Source organism: Asterias amurensis, chromosome 2, assembly GCF_032118995.1.
Source record: "Asterias amurensis chromosome 2, ASM3211899v1".
Lineage (NCBI taxonomy): Eukaryota > Metazoa > Echinodermata > Asteroidea > Forcipulatida > Asteriidae > Asterias > Asterias amurensis.
In genome coordinates this window covers 9,806,039-9,820,981 of record NC_092649.1, presented here as the reverse complement: position 1 = coordinate 9,820,981, position 14,943 = coordinate 9,806,039, and the positions used below count along the sequence as shown (strand labels likewise).

At 37.6% G+C, this 14,943-nt stretch overlaps 1 protein-coding gene across 1 annotated transcript in view; it reads right to left on the bottom strand.

The window, feature by feature from the left end:
• Positions 1 to 14,943, bottom strand: part of LOC139954449 (thioredoxin reductase 1, cytoplasmic-like) — a 50,707-nt gene that overhangs the window by 19,709 nt on the left and 16,055 nt on the right. The window contains exons 4-6 of the mRNA XM_071954249.1: positions 12,758 to 12,830; positions 11,516 to 11,584; positions 10,417 to 10,467 (exon numbers count right to left, since the gene is read on the bottom strand). Coding sequence (XP_071810350.1) covers positions 10,417 to 10,467; positions 11,516 to 11,584; positions 12,758 to 12,830 — 193 coding nt within the window. The remainder of the gene's footprint in view (positions 1 to 10,416; positions 10,468 to 11,515; positions 11,585 to 12,757; positions 12,831 to 14,943) is intronic.

Sequence of the window (14,943 nt, the reverse complement as noted above, 5' to 3'; positions counted from 1 at the left end):
ATGCCTCCGCTCTACCAACTAAACTATACAGCGATAGTACTGTAGTGCCACCATCTTTTAGAACCTGCTACCTCAAGATTGACATGCCTCCGCTCTACCAACTAAACTATACAGCGATAGTACTGTAGCGCCACCATGTCTTTTAGAACCTGCTACCTCAAGATTGACACGCCTCCGCTCTACCAACTAAACTATACAGCAATAATACTCTAGTGCCACCATCTTTTAGAACCTGCTACCTCAAGATTGACACGCCTCCACTCTACCAACTAAACTATACAGCGATAGTACTGTAGTGCCACCATCTTTTTGAACCTGCTACCTCAAGATTGACATGCCTCCGCTCTACCAACTAAACTATACAGCGATAGTACTGTAGCGCCACCATGTCTTTTAGAACCTGCTACCTCAAGATTGACACGCCTCCGCTCTACCAACTAAACTATACAGCAATAATACTCTAGTGCCACCATCTTTTAGAACCTGCTACCTCAAGATTGACACGCCTCCACTCTACCAACTAAACTATACAGCGATAGTACTGTAGTGCCACCATCTTTTTGAACCTGCTACCTCAAGATTGACACGCCTCCGCTCTACCAACTAAACTATACAGCGATAATACTCTAGTGCCACCACCTTTTAGGCCCTTAAAATATTCTAGGTTACAGCACATCTAGGCCCTGAAAAATTGTCCCATTTGCTGATAGGTGTAGGGCCAATTCTTTCAAGATTGATGCTCAGATGTTTTAAAATTTGCTTAAGAGTAGGAGTGAGTTTATTTGAAAAAAGAATGGCTCTTAAATTTATTTGGTACATGGTTACATACATTTGTATGCTATAAAAGTAATGTACAATTTCTCACTTTACAAGAGACACAATTTAATGCATTTAAATTTATTGATTTTATTATAAATTACTTTTTACAGGAATTGACCTTAAAGCATTTGTGATGCTCATGTTGAAAAGAACCAATCATGTGAACGTAACGGTCAACTTCCAGAATGGACTCTGCAGAGTCTTATGCAATAGTAGTAATAATTAAAAAAAATTCTCTCATTCAAACATTATTAGATTAGATTCTAATTAGATTAGAAATCGTTTGTTATAAGCCACAAGGGAAACTGACTGGGTAAATTTTTTATATATTTTTTTCAATTCAATTCAATTCAACAATATTTGTTTCCATTTCTAATGCCCCTGCATTTTTATTGTTTCATTTATTTATTTTAGGGAGGGGTGACACAAGAGCAGTTGGAAATATTTTCAAAAGGGAAGACCCAATTCAAGCCATTTTTGTTTTTGTGCGCACCATTTTTATTTATTTTTGTTTTTATTTTTTATTTTTGGGGGGACTTATTATAATTTTTATCAGCGGGGTAGTTACAAGCCTGCTTGTTTGCATAACACACAAAAAAAGAATGGGAGAAAGAAATTTTAAAACATAGGCCCTACAGCCAGATATTTAATAACACTTTCTCACTGGACTAGTAATTTGATTTTACACGTCAACAATAATCCTAAGTTCATTTTATTGACAATCAACCGCATGTCCCACCATTGTTCATGGCATACACGCTTTTAGTTAAATTCAATTATCATGTTTTATTGCCAATGACCCTGAAGTCACCTGATCCGTGTATTTATAGAAACAAACACTTTGTCCTGGACAAACGGCGGACAATCTGAAAATACCATTCCCCTTTTTATCATTTTCATGACTCAGCTAATTTTTTTGCCTGTGCAATCTAATCTTTCCCCTGTAGAAAATAAAATAAATTTCCAATATTATTATAAAATGGCTCCTTCTATAGATCTGCCTATTTCTAGATGTCTCTTTGTGATTTAATTTGGTTTGCGGTAACACCATCTTCTTGCCAGGTAGATTATGTTCTTTAGAGAACTATCTTGCTTTATATTCTACTACCGCAGAATTGATTTTAAGAATCCGAGAGACTTCTCAGCTCTAAAAAGAACTGTCCTGCTTTGTGATGTGTTTTATTTTTTTCTCCATTGATCATGTTAAAGGTTTTTTGTTAGAGGCGGAAGAGACGGGTAAGATTCCCGATGTCACTCAAGACTCACCCTTTCAACTTACTAATAGCTCCTTCCGTAACAACATGCACTTCTGTCTATTTTAAGCTATTTATTTTTCAAATGCCGGAACTCTACAGAAATCCTTGTCTAAGGCCACACTATCATCTTTCTCGTATCTAGGGTTTTAGGGCGGGCTTTTTTTCAAAGAGAAGGCTTGTTCACCCCTTCCATCGATGGCGTTTAAAAACTTTCCTTTTTTCTGCCAATAAACATGAAATTTTCAGCAGACAAATTGTCTTTGATGTAAGTTCTCCAACATCTCTTTTCTCATCCCAACCCCCCCCTTCCCCCTTTAATAAAAATAACTTAAACAGAACAAACCCTGTTTCTTTAGTAAGGTTGCATGCAAACATAACAAATGTCTATTTTAAAGGCAGTGGACACTAATTGGTAATGACTCAAAATAATTATTAACATGAAACCTTATTTGGTAACGAGTAATGGGGAGAGGTTGATGGTATAAAACATTGTGAGAAACAGCTCACTCTGAAGTGATGTAGTTTTCGAGAAAGAAGTAATTTTCCACAAATTTGATTTCGAGACCTCAGATTTAGAACTTGAGGTATCAAAATCAACCATCTAAACGCACACAACTTCGTGTGACAAGGGTGTTTTCTTCTTTCATTATTATCTCGCAACTTTGATGACCGATTGAGCTCAAATTTTCACAGGTTTGTTATTTTATGCATATGTTGAGATACACCAACTGTGAAGGCTAGTCTTTGACATTTACCAATAGTGTCCACTGCCTTTAACCATTGCATATTGACTTTTCAAAAGACAGAGACCATTGTTTCCCACCAAAACAAGCTTCGCTAAAAAAATAAAGAACAAAACAAAACAAAAACCTCCATAGGCCTGGATTTCATCTTTTTTTTCATGAAATTAGGCCCTGTTGTAGGCCTAAGTATATATAACTGCGACTGACTCACACACATACTGGGATCGAGGGGGTGCGTACCGTCCCCGTAACTGCACCACACTCCAACTGCACCGCGCTTTACAATTACCATCTTGACTTCAAGACTATTTTGTGCGCAGATGTGAGGAAAAAAATCGTGAAAAACTAATGACACTTCTTGATGAAGAATGAACACCCCTGGTACACAAATAAAACCCTGCGACCTGTCTACAATATAATCTCCCCCAAAAACCCTAACCCCACCCCCCCCCCCATAATGCAGGCTTGGCTGGTTGCCACAGCAACAGTGAATAGAAGTCAACGAGAGTCCTTGGATACATTGTTGACATTTTGTAAACAAAAACCACATTATACAATGTGTAGGCCAGACAGGGTTTAGGCGTAGATGTTTGAAAAAGAAAAATGTAGATTGTGTTTATTGTTTGAACATATCCATTAAATGTTAAAGGGGCCGTATGGTCTGTTCAACCACTTTGATAGTGACTTTCTGTCGCTATTGGCTTTCCCTGCCAGGGTTCTTGTCTTTTGTTTTGTCTCTAGTGTTTTGTGTTTCACCCCCACTGGAGGTGTTTCCTACACAATCCTTGTATCTGCCCGCGGCCAGGCCAGGTTTCTCAGCAATTTGCTAATGTTTTTACATAATTGTATTCTTATTATAACCATTGTAGTGCTTACGTTCTGGCAAATCTTTGATGTGCAATTTTTTAATGTTTTTGTTTCATGTTTGCTGGCAAATAAAATGAAATTAAATGAAATGAGAGTTCATAATTCAATGTACAGCCACAGGCCTACTTTGATCATAATGACACAGCCTCTTTAAACATTAAAGGAATATTTGGCTCAATCCCTTTACCCATGGCGACGACCCTGCAAGGTTTTCAAACAGCCATTTCAGACCAATTCACTAATTTATTGCCATTCAAAAATTCCCTTTTTTGGTGAAAAAGTGTGGTAATGAAAGAAAATCTGTAAAAACTTGTCTGTTTTGTCGGCCTAAATTTTCTCAATTCTAAACCAAACAAATTATAACAGACCAAATTAACCTATTGATTTCTATGTTCTTCTTTGCCAAAATTGCACGGTCATCTTCCATCCAATAAACTAATAACACAGAGTAACACCCACGATACTGCATTAAAATTAATCTCTACTACATGCATAATTTTACTGATTGTCATCTGCTGTAACTTTTTATGGATTTTTGCTGAAATTTACACATTTGATTGTTTTCGGATGGATTAATTTTCATAATTTTAATTTTCTTACTGGAATTTGTTATGCGCTCTCAAACAGGCTGGTCCTGGAGAGGGCGCAATGTAAGTTCAATGAATTATTATTAATATAATTTACATTGATAGATGGAGTTTGGCAGCTCTGTCATTTGTTACTCACGGTCAATTTCTTTAATATTCACCAAAGCTTCTCTAAGTGCTATCATAACCTATCAAGCATCCACTATTTTCTGTAGACGGCTTTATTATACCATTGCTTTTTAGATTCGCTACTACCAGCAGCATGTAATTCCATCCCCCCCCCCCCCCCCATTGAACATACAGAAAGGTAAATGGCTCGTTAATAATTCATCGGGTAAAAGAGATAGAAACTTACAAAGCAAGGTGTGAGGTTCTTTAAAGGGTATGGGACCTTTTTTCTATTTACAAAACACAACGTCCACAGATTTACATTAAATTTACACGGGATGAAGATAATTATAGTGGAAGGCTTCCCTTAAAATATTTCTTGCTGAGGTGCTGTACGTTTTGAGAAATGAGTAAAACAATGTCAGTTTTAGTATGTAAAAACATATTAATCAGTTATGGTATGTTATGGTATGGTATAATACCATAAGTGGTTAATATGGGTTTACATGCTAAAATAATTTTCGTCTCTCTGCAGAGATGCAAATTATTCTCTGACTTGTTTCAAATAACTACAGCACCTCAGTAAGTAATATTTCAAGGGAAGCTTTCTACTATCATTATCTTCAAACCATGTAAGTTCAACGTAAATCTGTGGAAATGTTGTTTTATGTTACAAAAAGTACCCAAATCCTTTAAAGGCACTGGACACATTTTGATATTTTCAAAGACCAGTATTCTCTCTTGGTTGTGTCCTCACAAATGCATAAAAATAACAAGTATGTGTGCATCAAAGTTCCAAGAAAATTATGGACGGAAATTAATAAAAAGCCTTCAGCCGCAGTCTTTTAAAATAATTTAGTGAGAAAATACATCTTTCTCAAAAACTACATTACTTCAGAGGGAACTGTTTCTCAAAATGTTTTATACAATCAACAGCTTTCCGTTGCTCATCACCAAGTCAGTTTTTATGCTGATATATATTTTGAGTAATTACCAAATATTTAAGTGCCTTTAATCTGTTAATATTTTAGTGCCTATTTACTTTTGTACATGTATGTACTTATATTATCTATTTGACATACTGTCTGCTTGTATTTGTAACTGTTTATTGGCCAAATAAAGAATAAGAATAAGAATTAGTTGACCTATGATTATTTCTCAAACATTTATTAGTCAATGGATGATATCAGATGAGAAAATATTTTAGAATGAGAGAAATGTTTGAAACATTACAAAATTAAGAATTATTGTTTAAAGTGAGGTCATTGTATTGCTTATAATGATAAAACAAATGCTGTACTTGGCATGCCCCCGCAAAAACTAAGGTGTTGTTATACCTCGGTAACAAACTGTGAAGTTTCATTGGTCGAGAACCAATCCTTTGACGTGCTACAAAAACGCATGTTACATGGCTCGGGGGTCGGGTAGCATGAAAAGTGATGTACACCGGTGTACATCACCTTGATCGTTCCCAGTGTTGGTTGATTTCCAGCGCTGTGTATGAAACACCCGCGGGTTCAAGGGAACAATCAGGAGTTGTTTCTTGTTCGTCTACTTATCAAACAATGAATATTCCGTCGTAACAATATTTGAAAATAACAACAGAACTTCGAGAAGAGGAATATTAATGTTACCAAGGTATAACAAAACAATTGTTGCACGCTGTGATTGGGGTCCATGGGTTTTGTACACCCTCGGGGTCCCTCGAGTGTACAAAACGCCCGACACAGCGTGCCACAATTGTATAATGTTGCCAGGCACTTTACATAAAAAATAGTTTCTAGAATGCTGCACACATATAGTGATGGTGACAAAGTTATTACTATATTTTTTTAATGACTAGCAAGCCGAGACCAGTAAGCTTTTAATTTCACTAGTCTGTAAGGTGAAGTAGCTAGCTTGATCACTTTGAGATAATTTTGACTGGTTTAATTAGCATTTGGCTAGCAAACCATCGTTTGACAATTTGAAGGATATGGGCTGGCCTTCATAAACATATGGTGTAGGTATTTATTAACCCTTATTTTTATTTTATTTATTTTACTATTTAACAGGAATGTTGATTTTCTGCTGGTAAACAGATCAAAAATCAGATTAAAGGCACTGGACACCTTTGGTAATTGTAGTTGAAAGAGAATAATGAAGAGAAAAAAACTGCCCTTGGTGAAGAACAAATTACGTACTTTCAGATGCATAATAATAAAATAATAATAAAAATAATAAAAAGGCTTCAGGCCATAAGTCATTAATTGAGTGAGAAATTACTTCTTTCTCAAAAACTATGTTACTTCAGAGGGAGCCGTTTCTCACACTGTTTTATACTGTCAACAGCTCTCCATCCATCATTACCAAGTAAGTTTTTATGCTAAAAATTATTTTGAGTAATTACAAATAGTGTCAAGTGTTAAAGGGAAGATACACTATTGGTTATTGTCAAAGACCAGCCCCCGATTTCACGAAACTCATCGCAAGTTGCGACGCATCGTAGGGTTTGCGATGCGTCGCAGACCTAGAAGACACTACGCGGCTGCGACGAGTTCGCAACTTACGACGTGTAACAGGTCGCAACTCGCCCTTGCGACGCGTCGCAGCGCTTGGTGAAATCGGGGGCAGTGTTCTCAACGCATTAAATAACAAACCTGTGAAAAGTTTGAGCTCAATTGGTCATCGGAGTGGGAGAAAATGATGAAAGAAAAAACAACCTTGTTGGACGAATTTGAGTGCTTTCAGATAGGAATAAAAGACTTCTAGCTAGAAGTCTTTTAACATTTTCGTGAGAAATTACATGTACCTCTTTCTCAAAAACTACGTTACTTCAGCGGGAGTCGTTTCCCACAATGATTTATACTATCAAGAGCTCTCCAATGCTACATAGTTACCAAAACAGTTTTGAGTAATTACCAAATGTGTACCTTCCCTTTAAGGACGAATATCACGCCAGGTACCGACCATAGACTTTTTAATATTGCAAAAGGAAAAAGGTCTATCTGCAAACGTAATTTTGACTTCTAAATTGAAAGTGCACTTCCTGTTCATCCCCATACAATTATCGCATAGTTGTACTTGATTTCCTTTTACAAACAAGCAAGTGCCTCGTACCTTTCACCTTGGCAGACACTGCAGCTGCCTCTCAAGGCTGGACAGAGACTCTCTCTATTAGTCTTCAGGTTGGTTTTCTTTAAAGGCAGTAGACACTATTGGTAAATGTCAAAGACTAGCCTCCACAGTTGGTGTATCTCAACATATGCATAAAATAATGAACCTGTGAAAATTTGAGCTCAATTGGTCATCGAACTTGCGAGATATGAATGAAAGAAAAAAAAACCTAGTCACACGAAGGTGTGTGCGTTTAGATGGTTGATTTCGAGACCTCAAGTTCTAAATCTGAGGTCTCGAAATCAACTTTGTGGAAAATTACTTCTTTCTCGAAAACTACTCCACTTCAGAGGGTGCCGTTTCTCACAATTTTTTATACCATCAACCTCTCCCTATTACTCGTCACCAAGAAAGGTTTTATGCTAACAATTATTTTGAGTAATTACCAATAGTGTCCACTGCCTTTAAAGGCACTGGACACTATTGGTCATTACTTAAAATAATTATCAGCATGAAACCTTACTTGGTACACAGCCGTCATACTCCTAAACTGAGTGAAGATGGTTTCAGCATGGAGCAGGAACGAACTTCCGAAGAGCTTTCACAAAATCTCACATTAGTGTTGCATTTAGGTTTGCATACCCAAATTTTTATTGCAACGTTTTTATAAAGGTTCAGCCAGTTTGTTGATACGCTGTCATCACTGTGAAAGGCAGTGGACACAATTATTGGTAATTACTCAAAATGATTATTAGCATAAAGCCTTACTTGGTAACGGGTAATGGGGAGCTGTTGATAGTATAAAACATTGTGAGAAACGGCTCCCTCTGAAGTGACATAGTTTTCGATAAAGAAGTAATTTTCCATGAATTTGATTTCGAGACATCAGAATTAGATTTTGAGGTCTCGAAATCAAGCATATGCAAGTACACAACTTAGTGTGACAATGGTGTTTTTTCTTTCATTATTATCTCGCCTTAACTTCGACGACCAATTGAGCTCAAATCTTCAGAGGTTTGCTATTTTATGCATATGTTGAGATACACCAAGTGAGAAGACTGGTGACAATTACCGAAGGTGTCCAGTGTCTTTAAACTGAACCAAGACCCTGAAGCCAGCTGCTCGTTTATTTAAAAAAAAAAAAAAATTAGGATGAAGTAAATGGCATTTAGAAGGGGAAGAAGCAACCTATTTAAAATGTTATTAAAATGTTGTTGCCCTTATCAGGGAAAATACGGTGCATTGTGGCACATCACCCCACTCTATGCCACAGCTTCTACAGTGCCCAGCCCTTGAGAGCCAGTGCCGCTTGAAGACTGTGCGATGCGCCCAATCCTTGTCCAAACATTTGAAGAGTAGATGATGGACTCGAAGAAGAATCTATCTGCACTGGCCACACCATCCATTACACATGACAGTACAAAGCGACCTCATTCTAGATACCAAAGTATCTTTGTTCAACCCCCAAAATCATTTCAAAAGTTTACCCAGTCAGTTTCCCTTGTGGTTTATATTGATAAGTTTGTTTATTGTTAGATTTATCCTCAAAATGAAATTAAAAAGATCCACTTGGATGACACACAAAATAATCAATGGTTATTTTGCACTAAAGCTTATTTTCATACACTGACAGATCCATTCAACACAGCTTTGCCCTTCAGTTTTGAACATTCCATTTTTCACCTCGCAGGAAAAATGGTTCTAGTGTGAAATTCATACTCAGTAAGCTTTCACACTAAAATCAAACAATAATTTTCATCCTTACCAATCTAAAAATTTGCATCCTTACCTGTAAAATAACTTAAAAGTTCAGTAATGTATGTTTTTAAATTCTCTATTATGCTGCCATCTCAGAGAGAAAACCACACAAGGCGCTATGCATGCGCAGCGCACAGAGTGAGCAAATGAGCAGCCTCCTTTTGACCCCAAGGGGAGGGCGCCCTACTTAAAGACACTGGACACTATTGGTAATTGTCAAAGACCAGTCTTCTGTACGCGAAGTACTGAAACAGGCAAATAATACAAATTTTAAAAAACAAGAGCTGTTTCGCTGCGCTGCGCTCTGAAACAGCTAATAAAGCAGGGCTCTAATAATAAATTACACATTTCACAGCATTTCAGTTTCTAATGATTAACTCTCCGTAAATACCAATTAGGTACAAGCTCAACTTAAAGGCACTGGACACATTTTGTTGTTGTCAAGGACCAGTATTCTCACTTGGTGTATCCCAACATATGCATAAAATAACAAACCTGTGATGATGTGTTGGCTCCAACCGGTTTGCTCGACGTTTTAAATAGTCTTTCTACTGAAGACGAGTAGAGTACTGTTCGAAACGTCGAGACCAAACCGGCTCTTTTCAGAGTCAAACACTCCCACAAAAGAGACTTATGAAACATGGTTGTACCCGCAAGTTTACTATTACTAAGGGAATAAAAGGGTAGCGACGAGTTCTTTAACAGCCGTTTAAAACCAGCAGGGTTGTTGCCGAGTGATTAAGGCCCGAGCTGAAGGCGAGGACCTTTATCGCAAGGTTTTAAACAGACGTTTAGAACGAGTCACTACTCTTTTATTCCCATTCATAAATGCCCTTTTGCTTAAAAAAAAATGTTTAAAAAAAAACAATTATAGACACTTTGACAGTTGAAAACTAAAGGTTTGAAGTATTTTTTTCAAAAACTTTTTGAAGAATCTGTTTGATGTGCGTGGGTTGTGTGTACGCACGCACATTTAGAAATAGATTACGCGCCCGCTAAGAAATAGACTGTGCGCTCAAAAGCTAATAGCTATGAATTGCGCGTTCCGCACGCCCCACACGACACGCTCTCCACCAATAGGAGTAGCGAAAGTGTCTGGGGTATTTATGAATAATAGTTTAAGTTTATACTTATGAATTAAACAAATCACACATAAAATTCAGTCATCTACATGTAACTTACCAGAGTCTGTTACATTCCAGCCGTATTTCTTTGCATCTCGTATAGAGTCACCTACAAGAACAAAATAACAAAGAAAACAGTTTCAAAATATTGCTAACTCAATATTAATAATAGCATTTTTAAAGCGTCTTTTCCAAAGGATGCAAAGCGCTCAGGGAATGACCAAGAAAATAACAACATCGGGAATGGAATCGTAAAAGCAAGTGGAAAACCACTGCTTGGGCCCAGCCTGCAGCATTCAGGTAGTGTAGAGAGTCCCTTTATGACAGGTTATGTGCAAGCCCTGACAAATATTACAGATCAAACAAGTTGGTTTTTACCGACCCTTTGAACTTGCACTGATAATATGAAGCACTATATTATATACTCAGTACTTTCCACCAAGTCCTAAGAAAAAACAAAAAACTTCAGACATACATCTACATGAGTTACTCCGTCACATGTGATTCAAACCCACAACCTTTGCCATTCAATGAGCATATTAATTTGTAATTTCTTTTTTTTACCCTTACACCGATGTGTGTTAGCACTGTATACTCAGTACTTTCCCGAGTCCTGTGAACAAAATATCACAGGCATGTTACTCGGGTGGGATTTGAACCCACGACTATGACCCTTGCCATTCTAGAGCAGTGTCTTACCAACTAGACGACTGAGGTTGCCCGGTAGCTAGAGGCAGTTTGAATCCTATGTTTTGGCAGCGGGTACCGCAACGATATACATGTAACAGATGTTAAATTTGCATCAGGGATAACGAACATTAATTCTTTAAGCAGTTGTCTAACCACTAGACTACTTAGCTTACCCTGTAGTCAAAGGCAGTTTGAATCCTATACTTTAGCAGCCTTTTATTGATCATTGGTTACATTTGTATTTAGGCATAATCAACGATTAGCTGATCATGGCAGGGAATGATTTTATACTATGGATTACAAAATATTTAGACCAAACATTTTTTTGTGCACATTGGATGATGATATTGAGTAGCAAATGCTGATTTTTGAGTAGCATCCGTACCATTTTGTGTAACTTTTTGAAGAAAAATCAGTCGCTGCATTGCATATATTGATTATTACAGATCAGATTATCAACTATTTACCTAAAACTGCCGACTGATGCATTAGTTTCTTTGGGATGCAGCCAACATTCACACAAGTTCCTCCAAGACCTGTTAAAAACGATAAAAGTAAATAATTGTTTTCAAAAATTGTCATATTGCCTCATTTCTAAAACCTTTGTTGTCTTTCCTATAAAGGCACTGGACACTATTGGTAATTGTCAGAGACCATTCTTCTCACTTGGTGTGTCTCAACAAATGCATAAAATAACAAACCTGTGAAAATTTGAGCTCCATCGGTCGTCGAAGTTGCGAGATAATAATGAAAGAAAAAACACCCTTGTCACACGAAGTTATGTGCTTTCAGATGCTTGATTTCTTGACCTCAAAATCTAATTCTGAGGTCTTGAAATCAAATTCGTGGAAAATTTCTTCTTTCTCGAAAACTACGTTACTTCAGAGGGAGCCGTTTCTCACAGTGTTTAATACTATCAACAGCTCCCCACCTACTTGTTACCAAGTAAGGTTTTATGCTAATAAATACTTTGAGTAATTACTAATAGTATCCACTGCCTACAAGTCAGGGTTTCATTGTGGCAATGATAGTCTCAAAGGAAAATGATTACTCCAGAAGCTAAAAAAAAGTTCTGAAAAATAAAGTGCGCATGAGGAAGATTTTTTTGCTTGGAATACCAATGTGAAACGGTTAATTAAATATCATGCACCATGTGCTGATCAAATTTTTGCAAAATAATTTTCTGAGAATTATAAAAAGAGGACTTCATCATAGCATTTAAGAACATACATGTATGCATGAGTTTCACAAAGCCCAATTTCATGGTTTACTTACCGTAAGCACAGAATTGGCGCTTACGGAAACAGGGAATTCTGTGCTTACGGCAAGCGTATTTCACGTACATGTATGTTGGCTTCTGCGCGTGCGTACTCTGCGTTACTAGGCATTCTACGCTTACAAGGCTAGCGCAGAAATTCGGCACTTGCACGTAAGCGGCGAATGGTGATCGTAAGCGCAGAATTTGGCTGTAAGCAGAGCCATGAAATTAGGCCCAGATCTTAACGAAGGTAAGAAATTGTTGCAGGTCTGGAATTTCATCTTTGAGAGGGCAAGGTCATTTTCATTTTGCAAAGGGCACTTCCACTGAACAATCTAAACTCTATGGGAAACTTTTGAAGGGGCACCAAGGCTAAGGCCAGGGCAACAAGAAATTCCAGACCTGGATTGTGCACAAAAAATACATATTGTATTCTGAACTCTATTCTTACCCCATGTCGTTCCTTTAGGGGTGGGTTTAACAAAGTCACACACAGCGACATTCTTTCCAAACGAAGCAGCTTCCTGTGACAAAAGAATAAAATACAAAGGTTTTGGAAATATGAATCTATTAATTTTTAGTAATAAAACACTAGGTAAACTGACAAGCAACCAGGAAACAAGGAAATTGGGCAGACTGCAAACATCAAAAGGCTAGTTAACTCAGTTAGTACAGCACCAGCAACCAAGCCCCGAGTTCGCAGGTTCGAATCCTGCAATAGTAAACTTTTACTACGTTAATCCCAAGAATATAATTATAGCATAATAATGGCTCATATGAATACTCCAAAGTTATTATTATTGCGCTTTACATAGTTACCTCTGATCACTTAGCCATTTATTTTAGTCATCAAAAGTGCACAATGCACATCATTTTATAATGCATCAGTAACATTGGTCCTTTTCAGAACTAGCTTCAGCTTAATAATAAGAAATATTTATATAGCGCAATTCAGTACTGCAAGTACTCTCAAAGCGTTTTACAAAACAAATAAACAATTTTATACAAGAGTAAGCAACAAATAAACTAAACAATATAAGATTACAAAAAAAGATCGAGTAAACAGGTGGGTCTTGAAATGTAATTCTAAGAGGTCTGGGTTTATCTGAGAACGAAGGGTAGCAGGAAGGAAGAGAGTTCCAAAGGCTCTTTTATCGTACATTTGTGTTCTGTACGGGGTTAGCTTATACTTTTGAAGCTTCTTTCACCTGGCTGATGGAGCCTACTAAGCCTCTAGGGATGACAATGTGGTTTTGTAAAAGGTTCTTTGAATCATTCTATCGCAATGTCAGAGGGCCCAAGGTTTGAAAAGTACAGACCTTTATCACTGTGTAGTCATCTTGATTTTACTCCATTCCAACTCATTATAACCAAACTGAGGCTGGACGAATTAATAGTCTGGTGCCATGCGCAATGAATGTTAGCATTCATTACTGTTATTGGAAACAGGGAACATGACCAAGATGGTGACAGCGTGATAAAGGTCTATAGAAAGCCAGTAGACGGAAAACCTGAACAGATGGCCACAGTTTATATAACAATGTCACACAACTATTCAAATATAGTGTTGCATTTGTTTGAAACCAAGCAACCATTCCAGTATGATATTTCCTTTATTTGAAAGTTTGCAACAAATATTGATTTGGGTCAGAACATCTGCTATAACGATTGAGTGTTTCGCTAACATTCAGCCGTCCATGGCAACCAGCTTGGTTTGTTTATCAACAATGGGAAGGTCTATTGTTTTGTAACCCTGAAAGGAAATATAGTCTGATGCCTTTGTGACTTGATGGCTTCCATAATTGATTATGTGTATGTAGACATAGGGAGCTTGGTCAAAGATGGAGTCAGATGGTTCAAGGGTATTGCTAAGCTATTACAGAGAAGGGGTTCAAAACAAATAATAAATAACATTTGTCTATCGCCTTCCACAAGCATTTCAAAGTGCTTTAACATTGCCTGAAAAGATGTGTTTTTAACAGAGACTTGGATGAGCTGATCGAGGATGAGTCACAGATGTGTAGAGGGAGCTTGTTCCAGCAAGTTGATGCAGCTACTGAGAATGCTCTATCACCATAGCGGGTATTCGTGTGTGGGCCATGGAAAAGTTGAAGATGGACGGTGAGCTTACAACTGTGTATGTTTGTGACGTACACAGGTAGCACAGTGACGTACACAGGTAGCAGGGTTACAGCGCGGAGCTGTTACCATTAGACTTTTTAGCAGCCATTTTGAGCAAATTAAAGTGTAAAGTGTCATGGCCGAGTGGATAAGAGCACCGAACTCAAGCTCTGATGCTTCTGTTCAGCAGAGTGTGGGTTCCAATCCCAGTCGTGACACTTGTGTCCCTGAGCAAGACACTTAATTATACTTGCTTCTCTCCACCCAGGGGTAAATGGGTACCTGTGAGGACAGAGATAGTTCTTACTCCCCAGAGAGCTGAGATAATTTAAGGAATGATTTAAGGCCCAGTGACCAGGGGTAATAATGTTGGAAGCGCTTTGAGACACCCTCGGGTGTGAAAAGCGCTATATAAAAACAGTCTATTATTATAATTAGGGTCAAGGCAAGTGCCAGGCTATGGCAACTACTGAATGACACAACATCATATCAATGATGGTTCATTATTCATTCAAG